Raw genomic sequence first — 14,284 nt, forward strand, 5'->3', positions numbered from 1 at the left:
TTTGAATTGCATCTCCAGGAGAAATGACACCATACTGATTATTCTCGGAAAAACAATAACCGGCTAAGCACCCACTGAACTTCTTAGGGCTGCGAGAGATGCCAGTAATGAATCCAATTACAGCAAACTCATCAGAAGGCCAGGGGCCCTGTTTCAGATTTAGCGTGACCCTGTGCTGAACACGCCATTGCGGGGAGGATATCTGGGTCACACTGGTCCACTGGAGACCCATAAGTCCACATGCGTGCGTGTGTGCATCTGTGTGTATATGTGATTCAAATAATATGTCTTTGCTATGCTGTAAATCCCTGCTTGGCATCTGCTTAGATGAACATGTTAGGTGGTGCTGCAGATGGTGCCGCCGGCAGAACTGTAGCTGGTTCCGTAGGTGGTGCAACAGAAGCCATTTTTTGTGCTTTAGGTGGTGCAGCGGGGGGGTGGTAGAGTAGCTCATGCCATAGATGATTCAACAGGTGGTGCTCGGGTAGCACTATAGCTGGTGCAGTAGATGGTGCTGATGTATGTGCATTGTAGCTAGTGCAATAGGTGGTGCTATAGGCGCTGCAAGCAGTGGTGCATCGGTGGTTCTGTAGCTGGTGCAGTAGGTGAAGTGAAGTGATTGTCATTGTGATACACAGCACAGCACACGGTGCACACAATGAAATGTGTCCTCTGCTTTTAACCATCACCCTTAGTGAGCATTGGGCAGCCATGACAGGCGCCCGGGGAGCAGTGTGTGGGGACGGTGCCTTGCTCAGTGGCGCCTCAGTGGCACCTTGGCGGCTCGGGATTCGAACCAGCAACCTTCTATAGCTGGTGCAAGAGGTTTGTGTCATACCTGGTGCAGGAGGTGGTGCCGCAGGTGGAGCAGGTGCTCCTCGGCCGTTCGATATGAAAATGAATATGAAGCCTGGGCTCAACTTCTTCTCAGACGTAAGCTAATATTTCCTCTTCTGTCACCCTCTCTCCAGCCCTTCCTACACGCCAATAAATGTTCCACCTCGAGTGAGAGAGCGTCTGTGAGTGTATGTGTGTGTGTGCGTGTTTGCCCATGAACGTGGCGCGTATCTTGGTAAGCACCGACACCAGAGGGTTCTGGGTAGATTCCAATCTGCATATGTATGAGCTCTCTTCATGTAAGAGCCACTCTCCGGAATAATATCCTGCGTTTACGTTGAAGCGTTGTGTACGGTGGTGACTGAAGCGATTTTGCTGGCCGTGCTCCATTTCCAGGGGTCTTTTGACCCCCCCCACTGTGCGGCGCTCCCCCAGCTACAGTCTGACTGCTGGATAAGACAGGTTAATGCTGAAATTATTGTTGTGATGTCAGACGTACTCTTTTAGTCCAGGCTAATCAACTGCAGTCGAAAGAATCCGCTCCACGCGGGTGGGAGACGGCCGATTGCAAGCCTGCCATTTGATGGCTCTAAGTATCAGCGTGCGCCACTTTGCCAACTCTCGCATCTGGCAGGCATTTAAATCCCATTGGGCTTTATCACAGCAGAGTTTTACAATAATTAATGCAGTCGAGAACAGAAGAGAAAATGAAGGGAGTAGAAGATCAAACGTTGAAAAGAAAAAGCTTCCCGTCTTAATTCTGACACGATTTAGTCATAATCTTTTGACAAAACAGCATTTTTTTGCTATAGACACATTGTAGTCATTAAAATTATGTCTATTATGGTTTAGTTTTAGGTAATTAACTCTATTTATTATAATCAGTTCTTTGTGGGTGCAGGTTATTCAACCAGGGAAAGTGAACCAAGAGACTTTCCAGTTCTTCTCAGAATTTCTCAAAACTATGAATGAACACATGTGGAGTTATGTACTTAACAAAAAGTGGAGACCTGGCCTCCACAGTCACCGGACCTGAACCCAATCGAGATGGTTTGGGGTGAACTGGACCACAGAGTGAAGGTAAAGGGGCCAACAAGTGCTAAACACCTCTGGGAACTCCTTCAAGACTGTTGGAAAACCATTTCAGGTGACGACCTCTTGAAGCTCATCGAGAGAATGCCAAGAGTGTGCAAAGCAGTAATCAGAGCAAAGGGTGGATATTTTGAAGAAACTAGAATATAAAACATATTTTCAGTTATTTCACCTTTTTTTGTTAAGTACATAACTCCACATGTGTTCATTCATAGTTTTGATGCCTTCAGTGAGAATCTACCAACATAAATGGTCATGAAAATAAAGAAAACCCACTGAATGAGAAGGTGTGTCCAAACTTTTGGCCTGTACTGTATTCAAAGGTTCTGGCCAGCGCTCCATCTAAAGCCACATAATGCTGCAAACTGTGTCTGCTTACAATGGCACACTCACCGGCTCACTCGCTCGTTGTTTATTTGCAATGATCACAAATCTGTTCCCTCTCGAACAAATCGTGACTCACGATTTCTTATCTCTCCCAAACCAGCCCAAAACATCAGACGTGTGTTTGAGTGAGGGTGCTGGCACTCGTCAGCGGTCCGTGGAGGCATATGGCTGTCAGACGTCTACATCTGGAGCTGCCGTTGCTAGAGAACGAGGGAACGGCAGAACGCTTCCGTCGTGTAAAAAAAGAAAAAATAAAAAAAATGGCATAGAATGCACAAGCCGTCTCAATTACCAAAGCCTGTCTGTACTTCCAGAAGTTTTACAAAGTCTGTAATCGCCTCTGCATGTCATTTAATTTTTTCTTGCCTCGACTTAATAGCTCAGAAGGCATTACCCCTCCAGACGAGGCAAAGAAAGGATTGAAGAAAAAAAGATTTCTTTTTAAAAAACAGCAATTCTTTCATCATTTGTTTCTCTTTCCGGGGGAGGGAAACAAAAGAGTCGGGGAGACAAAGCGTTATCGGCAGCTGCAGTTGCACTTTAGGAAGGCGGGCCCTGAGAAGTGGGTCGGGGAACCTTTCTGAAGGCCCGTGCACATTTGCTGAGGAGCCTTCATCACTCGCGGCACCGCCCGACCCGGCCCGCCGCTCCACTCGTAGACGCACGTGGCAGATCTGTGATTAAAAAAAAAAAAAAATTCGCCACAGTTGCGCTGTTTACATATTCGTGTGCCGATTCAAAGCATTTTTCACGCCTGTTCCCGCGACATGGAAATCAATAGTCCTGTGTCGCGGTGCGAGCTGAGGGTGTCTGTCCTCTGCTGTGACCGCACTCTGTCTCGGCCTGGAGGGGATCAGTGTTAAGTTTGTATTCCTTGCACAATCCCAGCAGGTCCGGGCGGAGCCGGCCTCCAATGGCCCCCCATCGCTGGCCGCTTGGCAGCATGAAGTGTGTGTGTGTGTGTGTGTGTGTGTGTGTGTGTGTGTGTGAGTGTGTGTGTGTGTGTGTTTTTTTTTTTTTTTAATGCAGCGAGCGTCCCCCTCCTCGTGGCGAAATCCCAGCAGGAGCACAGACCTAATCTATCTGAGCTTAGATGGGGACTTGAAACGGGGTTATGGAAGGGACGGGGGGGTGGCCTGGGAGGGGAATTTCTCCCTGCGCCCCCCTCCTGCTGTGTCTGAGCCCCTCAACAGGGAATGTGTAGAGCGGTTAGGAGACTTACACTACAAAAAAGACACCACCACATGACCTTGGGTCTTGGCAGGAGTAGCTACAGCAGTAGAGTAAAGCCTGACCTAAAATACCAAACCGCCATCATTGTCTGGTGGAGTGGAGGTTGAGGCTTCGCCAAGACATTTACATATTTTTTCACATTTATGGCATTTGGCAAACGGCCTTATTTACATTTACATTTACAGCATTTATCAGACGCCCTTATCCAGAGCGACTTACAATCAGTATTACAGGGACAGTCTCCCTGGAGCAATTTAGGGTTAAGTGTCTTGCTCAGGGACACAATGGTAGTAAGTGGGATTTGAACCCGGGTCTTCTGGTTCATAGGCGAGTGTGTTACCCACTAGACTACTACCTACCACCAGAGCGACTTACAACATGCTTTCATGTTACCATCAAGACTATTCTGATCCGACCTATTCTGATCCTTCATCTCTCTTCATGGCCTGCAAATAACCTGCTGCACCATTCAGTTTGAGTTGATCCTTTCCTTGATGCCCAGAAGACATTTTGGTTTGAAGTTGTGCACCATTATCAGCCTAAAGGCATGCAGAGTCCAGATGTGTTTCTGACTGGTGGAGGGTAGAGATCCCCGTTTATAAGTTGTCCTTTATTCGCTGGTGGGCTGATGAAGCATGGCCTCGTCCATATGTGTCACCGCGGGTCTACTGTGTGTCTCCCCGCTGTTAGAGGAAGATGGAAGAGCGTCATGCTGCCGGATGCGGTTTATTTTGATGGTGATTTATCTGCCGGCGACGGGAGGAGGCACCAGCCTGCATCGGTAATGACACGCGCGCTCTTACGCCGAACAGTCAGCGTGATGGCGTCTAATCCCGGGGTAATTACCATAATGATATCACAACGGGCAGCGCAGACAGGGGGGAGAGAGAGTTCTGATAACACTGCCAGGGGTTGTGGGTAAAGGTGGCACGTTCCTTCACTCAGGACGCACACCACAACACACTCTTCAGACTCGATCCATTTCCGTCCCTCGGTTTCTTGTTGTTCATTTAATTTTAGAACACAAGTCACAAGGTTTCCAACCTTGTGATGAGCCCATTTCCAGGTGGTTTGGTGTTTGTGGAGGTGATGTCATTTCCTGTGACCCTTGGACGTCCTGGCTGCCACTCTCCATAAAAGACCCGACCTGTTCGCCCCGGACTCGTTTACCTTGTCCGTAGGACTCAGTTCTTGGTTCTAATGGCTCCAACTCTTAATGAAGCTGCAGCTCTGCAGCCAGAGATGGAAAAGACAGAAAAGAGGGAGCTACTCACCCTGTGATGTTTGTGAGCTGAGCTGCACAGCCTTCTCAATTATTAACCACAGAGCTGACTTCTGAGCTTCGTCCTGGCTCTTTCTCCCCCTTTTTCGTGTTGTTTGTTGTTCTCTCTCTCTCTCTCTCTCTCTCTCTCTGTCTCTACTTCCTTTTTTCTTAAATCATTTTCTCTGTTGTCACAAGGAGCCTGGTTAGCGGGCGCTCTCGCTTTGCTGTTTTAACTCTATGTGTAAATCATAGCGTTTTCACAGAGGCACAAAAGAGAAACTGAAGGAGGTTTGAAATAAAAAAAAAAAACTCACTCCCATGGGCCTTTTTCCAGCCACACAGCTCCCGTTCACCAGCTGGAGTTTCCTCTGAATGCACCCCATGCATGTGAGAGGTCGGGCATGCGTCAGGCATGCAGCAGAGCTTTGTGCTTGCATCGAGACTGGATGTTTTGTGGTTTGGAGACAAAAAGAATGATGGACACTGCCATTGACGTAACCTGGCCCTGTCCGTCTTACCAATGTGACCCCTGTGGTTCATGATTTTTTTTTTTTGGTTTGTTTGTGTTTTTGTGTCTTTTCTCCTTTTGTTCCCCCCCCCAATCCTTCTCTCTCTCTGGATTTGTTGTCGGTTTTTCCGCGCTGACTGTGCTTTTTGCTCCGGGGCAGATCTGGACATGCCCAGCCCGTGCCTGAAGAAGAAGTGCCACTTTGGCGCGGCGTGCGTGGTTCAGAACGGAGAGCCTGTCTGCGAGTGCCCCAACGCGTGCCCACAGGCGCGCGAGCCCGTGTGCGGCAGCGACGGCCAGACTTACGGCAGCCGGTGTGAGATGCATGCGATGAGCTGCGCCCTGCAGAAGGAGATCCACGTCCTGCGTCCGGGACCATGTGGTAAGCTTTCCGGCCTCACGCCGATTCACCTTCCACCCATCACTCAGCACAGCCACATAAACAAACTGTGTGAGCCACATTACTTGAGTCTTTTTTAAGGGGATTGGGGGGATAGGGGTCTCACTCCAAGCATGTTTGAAAGCACTGTGCAGAGTGGCCACTTTGGATCAGAAAAGCTCTGCGCTTTGCCATAAAAGCACAGCCAGCCAATAGCGATGGGGGCTTTTAAGCAAACAGAAACTGCCGGGTTTGGTGCTGTCTTGTGTCTAAATAACAAGTGGTTGTCTTTGGAAGTGCCCTTTAGTGCAGCCAGAGTAGTGTGGGCCACGAAAACATGACACTTAACTGAATCTTGCCTTCATCTTGCCTGCAGCGACAAAAGTGCTACGAAGACCTGTCTCGCCATTGTGACTTTGTCTTCTCCTTCGCTTCCCCACTCAACAGAGTCCTTTCCTGCTGTTTTGTATTTATTGGCATGGTGCCCCCACCTGGCTTTATGCGCAGTGGGACTTTATACTGTGAGTGATTACACAGAGCGGGCAGCCTACAGTGAGTTCAGGGTCATCAGATACCAGCAGCCCTGAACACCACTGTGTGGGTCAGATGTTAATTCCTGTATTGAGAGAACCTCCCGACAGATGCCGCACAGACATAGGGTGCAGGGAAGAAGCAGGAGTTCTACATTAGGAAAACATTCACCCCATTGCTAGATCTGGCATGAGTAGCCTTACAGATGACAGATGTTCTTCAGCGGTCAGTTTTGGGTCACAGGACCACTGCTGGTTAGATATAATTTCTGTGGCCAAAATATCTAAAATATTGTTGTTTTTATTATCCTGCTTTTTATGTTATTTTCTTGTTTTTACATTTATCTTATCTTATCCAGAGCGACTTACAATCAGTAGTTACAGGGACAGTCCCCCTGGAGCAATTTTAGGGTTAAGTGTCTTGCTCAGGGACACAATGGTAGTAAGTGGGATTTGAACCTGTGACTCTGTAGTCTTCTGGTTCATTGTTTTTCCAGCATCTACTGAGCCTTATGTTCATTATTCAGATATTCACCAAATATTCATCACATTTTGTTAATTAGTAGCACTACTGATTTAGATGAAAAATGTGAAGTGAAAGCACACTGTGCATGTGTCCTCTGCTTTTAACCATCACCCTTGGTGAGCAGTGGACAGCCATGAAAGGCGCCCGGGGAGCAGCGTGTGGGGACAGTACTTGACGGTTCAGGATTCGATCTGGCAACGTTCTGATTACTGGTCCATTTTCTAACCTGGTAGGCCACCACTGCCGCAGATCAAATTTAGAACAATTCTTAGTTTCTTACACATATAACGTGAGCTTGTGTTTCCTCTGGTTCTCCTCTGGTACTTCGGGGAGACTTTATTACACATCTGGGTAATAAATGGTGTGTGTTTCGAAGACGCAGCCTCACCCAGGCAAGCATGTGTCAGGCAAGTAAAGGTCAGGGCAATAGTTGACCCCCCTTAGGAAACTGTTTCTGACCTCCCATCTGTGTGTACCTCTGAACAAAGCCATACTCTGTAGTCACGGACATAAATGCCAATCTGTCACTGTAGCCAGATGGACCTGCAGATGTGGGATTGAGTATGAGAAAAATAATATTTATACATTTTACAGGTACCCAGTGGTGTACCGGCACATCTCTGTTTTGCCCCAAATTATCCCATGATTTGCACAAATAATCATATTTCTGAAACCCAGATGACAAACTTGAATTTGGTTTTTCTAAATGAAGGGGAGGAGTCTATAGCGAAGATTGAATGCTCACACACACTTGTTTTCCCTTCTGGATGATGAAAACCCCACCCGGTCAATATGTCACAAGGCTCCATTTCCATCTGTTCTCTACGCTAATACACCTTGTACACAAGGGTGTCATCAAACATCATTAATGTGATTGGAGTGAAAGAAACTTCAGGACCATGCCACTACTGTACCAGTTTTCCTGTGTTTTAATTCAAGCATACAGGTTGGCAGACTAGTGGCTGTGAATTTCCCCAAGTGCTCTACTTGTAATATATCAGGAAAAGATACAGTGGAAGACAGAAGGAAGATTTATTAAAGTGTAAAATGCATTATATATGTTGTCAATTAAGCCAAACATGTGTGATGTGATGCAAAATACCAATTTGAATCTAGCGTAATTCAAGCAATGCAATGTTAATACAACTCCCAGGCTGGTAGTTCAAAACCCCAGAACCCTCAAGACGGCCGCAAGGCATAGGCTTTGATACTTGACCTATGCAGATATGGACATTTATTTATTTGCTCAGGAGCGGAAATGCCATAAAGCGTCCTTATCTTCACAGCTCAGGTGTGGTCTGAAAGTGATATGACTGCCGCTCTTTATTATTCATTTATATTCTTTAAATGTGTGAGTGGCAGGTGACCTTGTCTAGCAGGATGAGATGGGACTGCTGCACCGGGAGGGATATCATACACGCTGAGAAGATGCAACTCGTAGATGTTTTACAGCGAGATGAGAGAGCAGGAGCGTCTTTTAAAAAATGTGTTTTCACATGATATGTATTTGTAGCTTTGGGAATATAGGTCACATGCGATCGGCAAGCAGCGGGAGTCATTGAAAAAGAGAGAGAGAGTGTGAGAGAGATGGAGGTATATAAAAGATGAATCACACATGGAGAGGAGGGAGGGGTTCAGAATGACTACCGCCGGGAAGGAAGTGCTGCCATTTCCCCCCACTGCTTTCCCTGTAAAATGCTGAAGATCCCACACCTCACAACAACTCACACAGCACACACACCTGAAGAAGAACCACCTTCATCCACCAACATCGGTGGGCTCCTCTCTCCATCTCCGCTTTCTGTTTCTCCGGTTCTGTTTAACCCTGATCTCCTTTTATTTCTTGGATAAAAATAAATAAATTACCAACATCTGTTTGCACAAATACTGGCCACACAATCAGCTTATTTGCATCGATTTAATTAAAAAATTAAAATAGTGTGCATGCTTAGTAGTGGCTGCAAACAAAGGTCATGTACAAGGCCTCAGTTTCTAAATTCTCCACAGACTCTCAGAAACGTTGGCCATTGTTCTGTTCAAGATGTATTCACATTATGTTGCTCCAAGACATTTTGCCCTATGGGGACAATAATGTTTAGCAAACCACAAACTCAGCAACTCTGACATCGCTAATTTAAAACACTGTGGACTGTGAGTAGCATACAAAGCTGTGCATAAATATCATGCATTGCTACCTGCACCAAAGTGCAAATAGTGCTCACTGCTACTTACAACAGGCTATCACCATTACTGTAAATGGCTTGGATTGCTAGCTACACCAAGGCATAGCACCGGTGCTACATTCTCCGGTGTGTATATTGGCATACCACTGCAATGGTACCTACAATAGAGCATAAACAGGGAGTAAATGACAGCCATTGCTATTTTCACTATACGTGTAAATAGCTTACATTACTACCTAAACCAGGAGGAAATAACATACATTGCTACTTTAAAAAAGGCACACTTTGCTTTTTTGCTACTTAAACATGGCTTTTTTTTTTCAGTTTATTCAGTGTTTCATGGCATGGCGATTTTTTTTTTTAAATCCACTTCTCTCTTCTCAGGGGAGTGTGTTGTATTTGGGCACATTATAGCGGCAAAAGCAGACCATCACCGATGTTAGCAGGTGGGGGAGATAAAGCCTGGGCCGTTATCGTGGCTCGCAGGTCTGATAAAGGAGGACGCCACCGCCTCTCCGCCGGCTCTGATTTACAATCAGACGCCGCCAGCTGCCTTTAGCGGGGCGCCGGCAGAAGGGGCTGTTTTTAATGGGGCGAGCCGCCATCAAGGCCCTCAGGGTTGTCCTCAGAGTTCGCCTGAATGGGAGCGGGGCTGGAGATAGGCCACTTTATTAATGTGGAATAATCAGGTCGTTAACTGCTCAGTGGGTGGAGGCTGCATACATAAGCGGCGGCTGTTACTGCCCTCCTCTTAATTGAATGTGATTGCTGCTGTAGCTCTGTGCGGTTTGCAGGTATAATTGTCATTGTGCACGATCACACCCTCCCGGGAGGAACACATTTCCCTGAAATCACATATATCACATGCGCGTTGTGCATCGGCTAGAAATAGTCCCCTCAGTTGAGTTGATGGAACCGAATTGGACTCTGAATGGAACCATGATTGTATATCTGCACACAATGTTTCTAATGATTATTAATCCTGTTGTGAAAATGATGCATCCACACATATAATAACACCAAAACTGGAGTGGTTTTATTTGATGCTGTGCAGTGCATTGTGGGAAGTCAGACCTGAGAGTTTCATCAACTTGAGAGTGAAGCGTGACTGCTGATTGGTCGTGGCCTAATTTGACGGCTATGGCGGGCAGACCAGCAAGAGCCCCCGCAAGCAATATTAAATCTGTGTGTGTGTGTGTGTGTGTGTGTGTGTGTGTGTGTGTGTGTGTGTGTGTGTGTGTGTGTGTGTGTGTGTGTGTGTGTGTTTTTAGAGTAGACATAACCGTGAAGCATGACGAGTCTATATCTCTGCCCTCTAATGTGACGATTTCCTCTCCACAGTCGAGTCCTGCTTGAACTGTTCTTTCGGCGGTATCTGCGATGGACAGACAGGAAAGTGTGTGTGCCCCACCGAGTGTGTGGACATTCATCAGCCCGTGTGTGGCAGCGACGGTGTCACATACGAGAATGAGTGTAAACTCAATGTCAAAGCTTGCACTAAACAACTGGACCTGAAGGTGGTAGCCCGGGAGGAATGCAGTGAGTATTCACACCACCAGACACACCCTCACATTCGCCACATGGCTGCATAGCCTCTTCCATGTATTTGTAGTCACGAACATTCATCATCATGTGACTGAAAAGGTCAACAACATTAGCCAATTAGATGCCAGTAATGTTTTTTGTGTGTGTGTTCATTACCAAATACCATATCAATTTAAAATTTTGTACTTTAGACCTTTCTGGAATTTTTCTGTCTGACTGCATGTGGAGGCTTAAATGTCTGAAATACTTGCTTCACATAAATCTATGGGGATCAGACAGTCAATGTCCAGCACGTGTTACTAATGTTAATGTGGAACAGCTGTTCACGTCTTTTTGTCCAGGAAATATGCCAGTCAGTCCACAAAAATAATAAAATCCTTTAGCCAAGCAGAGGAGCCCTTCCATTTTTCATTAGTAGCTCCAGAATCGTGCAACTGACATGGACTATCTGGTCATCCTCGTTATGTGTTATCTTGAGAATTTTATCTCAATAATCTGTTGTACTGAGACCGAGAGCAGCTAAATATAACATCCATGTTTAAGAATTGTGCTGTGCATGTTGCACAGAGCTGCTGTCTGTTGTAAGCAGGACTAATGTTAAGCAAAGCAATGGTAAATAAGTGAAAGATCTACATCAATGCAACAATAATTAAAATTAAGAAAGTAAAGTATTTCTGGAGATTTTAAAATGAAATCAGCAAGCCTGACTCACCGTAGCGTAATGAGCTCAATTAAATGGTGCAGTTATAGTTTGAGGTAATAATCGTTTTAAGGTTTAATGATGGTCCTTAGGCTGGGATGTGTGTTGGTAAAACTGCATGAAACGTGCATTTCTTGAACACACCACTTTTTAAATGGGTTTAGGTCTTATGTGCTTTGTAAACAGCCCACTCAATTAAAGCTTGAGAAACAGTAAGTAATTACTTGAGACCTACCATGTCACCGTCACTGTTGAGGGCAACACCCTAAATAACTTGTAAAATGTACAAATTTACAAAACTAAACATTAAATAAGGCCACTTACGCTGCTCGTATCACTCCGGTAATTTGTCAGTATACACTTAACGTCATTGTACTGTAATTGACTGATCAGCTCTATAGACACTGTCATTTATGCTACAGCTCCACAAAGTAAAAAGATCCACACGACACAATCACACAGCTACTGTCGCAGTCTGATGCAGAATATACAGGAATAGGAACTAGCATAGCAATGTAGTTCAATACCAGTATAGTATGTAGTAAAAATATATATACTATATATGGGAATGGGTATAACTGTAATAAGAATTTGTTTCATAGGTGTCATGCCACGTTGGGGTGAAAAGGGGGAGACACAAACACTCGACATTTAGGAAAAAGGGAATTTTAATAAATGAAAAGAAAACACTGAAAAATAACATTAACAATGTTGTGAGGACAAGGATGTGAGGGACAAACTAACATACCAAACATGATTAGAACCCTTGTGTGCACGTGATGTGCATCACCTAGCTAGCCCAGGACTTCCTAGGCATCACAATACGTACAATACGTATCGTATTACGTATTGTACCACTGTCGGTGATGTCACTGGTAAGTCTGCCAGGACGAAAAAAAGAATAAACATGTAGTGACTGAATTTAAATAGCTCTAATTTAATCTTAATGCTTTCATTTTACCAAATAATTTATTCCTGCCTAACTGATACATTGAGATAGCCGGAAGGTTCTAGCTGGAGTTAGCCAGCAAAGCAGCGTGGATGATCTTGTTTTCAGCAGAGTATCAGAGCATGTATCATTGTCGTCGCTGCCGGGGGTGGGGAGGGGGTGTGACCCCAACAACAAATCCCAGTTTAAAACCAAAAGCACCACTCCACAATGATTAATACGCTTCGAATATGCTGTGCGTGTGAAGCCTTTCATTGCATTTAATTATATTTTTGTAAATGAGTTTCTTTTTTTGTGCCCCGTCCAGAGACATGTGGCAGCACGGTGTGTGTGTTCGGCGCCCGCTGTGTGAAGGATAAGTGCGAGTGCCCGCAGTGCCAGGATCGGCCCTACAAACCCGTCTGTGGCAGTGACGGCACCACCTTTGACAATGAGTGCGAGCTGCAGCGCAGATCCTGCCACCAGAAGAAAATCATCTCTGTCACCAAGTCTGGCACCTGTGACGAAGGTGTGTCTGAAGCCCCTCTTTTTTAACTCTTTACAAGCAACTCAGTCTTGCTGGAACACCGGGTGATTCTTTTTCACATTTGTGTCATGTTTGGAATGTAATTGATCACAATTGATTGACAGTAACTCCAAGTGACTGAGAAAATGCTTTCATGAAAAGCATGAAAAGTTATTTGCCACAAATCCGCAGCATTACGGATCTCTCCACTGTAGAAAACATTAAGACGAGTTGTGTGTCTTTACATCTCTTTTGAATCCGCCCTTCCCCCCTGGCCACTGTCAGCTTTAATGCTCCTCATGCTTCGCCAACTCATTTTACGGCAGAGAAATGGGCCACCGGTGCAGCGGGGAAATATCATATCTGTTAATCAGAGCGCCGGGCAGAGGTAGGAGGGGCTTTCCCCGCTGCTGCAGCCTGTCGGAGATGAGATCACCGCCAGGCCTGTGGAGGTGTGAATGCGGAGCAGATTCCTCTTGCCTACCGCGAGAGAGGGGAGGGCGAGTGTAAAAAGAAAGGTGTGATAGAGATGGGGGAACGCGTGAGCGGCGAGCCCAAGATGGAAATGTGAGTCAGCCCGGGCTCCGAATGAGACCTAATGCACCCCGTTGTCTACTTCTCCGCCTCCCCTCTGGGGTTTCGAGGGCGGGCTTCCTCTGTGAGCCTGCTGACCTTTCGTATGCGCCGCGTGGAAAGCTGGCGCCATACCCCTGTCTGTGCCTGGGAGCCTTATGCACACACACAACACAACACACATCATGCTCATCTGCTGATGCCCCCAAGCAAAACCCTACATGTGATTCACACTGCACCAGCTGACTTCTTTATCCACGCTCCATCCATTTTCCTCCTGGCCTGGCCTATCACGCTACAACAAAGTGTGTGTTTCTTTCTCGCTCGCTCTCTGGCATTTGCCATTTGTCTGTCTCTTGGAGCTGAAACCTCTTCAAACAATGCCAGCCCGGGGCCTGTGTTTCAGTGGGCCAGAGAACACAGGGCTGGTCAATGTCGGCCATTCCCCTGAGCCTGAGGGCTAAGATTTTACAGGGCATCAGTGATAGGAGTTTAGACTGGGATAATGTTGCCAGGGCGCTGATGGAAAGGGACAGAAAGTGGCAGAAAATAGGAGCATTCCTGTCCAGGAGGGATATCACAAGCTGGAGCGGTTGTTGCATGCACAGCCGCCCCGTTAATCTTCCAAATGAGCGATATGAGGCTTTGATGTTCCATTATTTGGTTGGTTATGCCATAAAAATGTCACAGTGTTACTGACGTGGGTCTGGTAACATGAAAACAGTCTTGATTATATGGCCTTTTTCAATTATACATAGTTATTGGGAAGGGAGGGAAATATGTAAGTGTGCGTGGGGGGGCGTTAACCAAGTATTATAGTCGCCCTGGTAGAGGTGAATGGAGTGATTTATTCATTTACTTAGAGCGGCCACCAAAAAAAAAAAATGTGTTCATTAGTCACTGAAAAAATGGGGTACGTTTTCCACACTCTTTTATTTGGCGGTAATGAAAAATGACGGCGCCCCCAGGCCCGGCCGTACTGGGGGATTTATCACCTGTTTAATTTCACACTCGGGCAGCTCAGGCCCAACTTTGCTGTAGACACTGACGGAGCACCCTGTCGGTGGGGGGGT

At 46.2% G+C, this 14,284-nt stretch overlaps 1 protein-coding gene across 8 annotated transcripts in view; it reads left to right on the forward strand.

The window, feature by feature from the left end:
* The window catches only part of agrn (agrin), a 188,445-nt gene that overhangs the window by 128,024 nt on the left and 46,137 nt on the right, over positions 1 to 14,284 (forward strand). For all 8 annotated transcript variants that reach the window (XM_028992672.1, XM_028992677.1, XM_028992676.1 and 5 more), the window contains 3 exons: positions 5,482 to 5,703; positions 10,281 to 10,478; positions 12,441 to 12,641. In XM_028992672.1, coding sequence (XP_028848505.1) covers positions 5,482 to 5,703; positions 10,281 to 10,478; positions 12,441 to 12,641 — 621 coding nt within the window. The remainder of the gene's footprint in view (positions 1 to 5,481; positions 5,704 to 10,280; positions 10,479 to 12,440; positions 12,642 to 14,284) is intronic.

This window comes from Denticeps clupeoides, chromosome 10 (assembly GCF_900700375.1).
Source record: "Denticeps clupeoides chromosome 10, fDenClu1.1, whole genome shotgun sequence".
NCBI classification, from domain to species: Eukaryota; Metazoa; Chordata; class Actinopteri; order Clupeiformes; family Denticipitidae; genus Denticeps; species Denticeps clupeoides.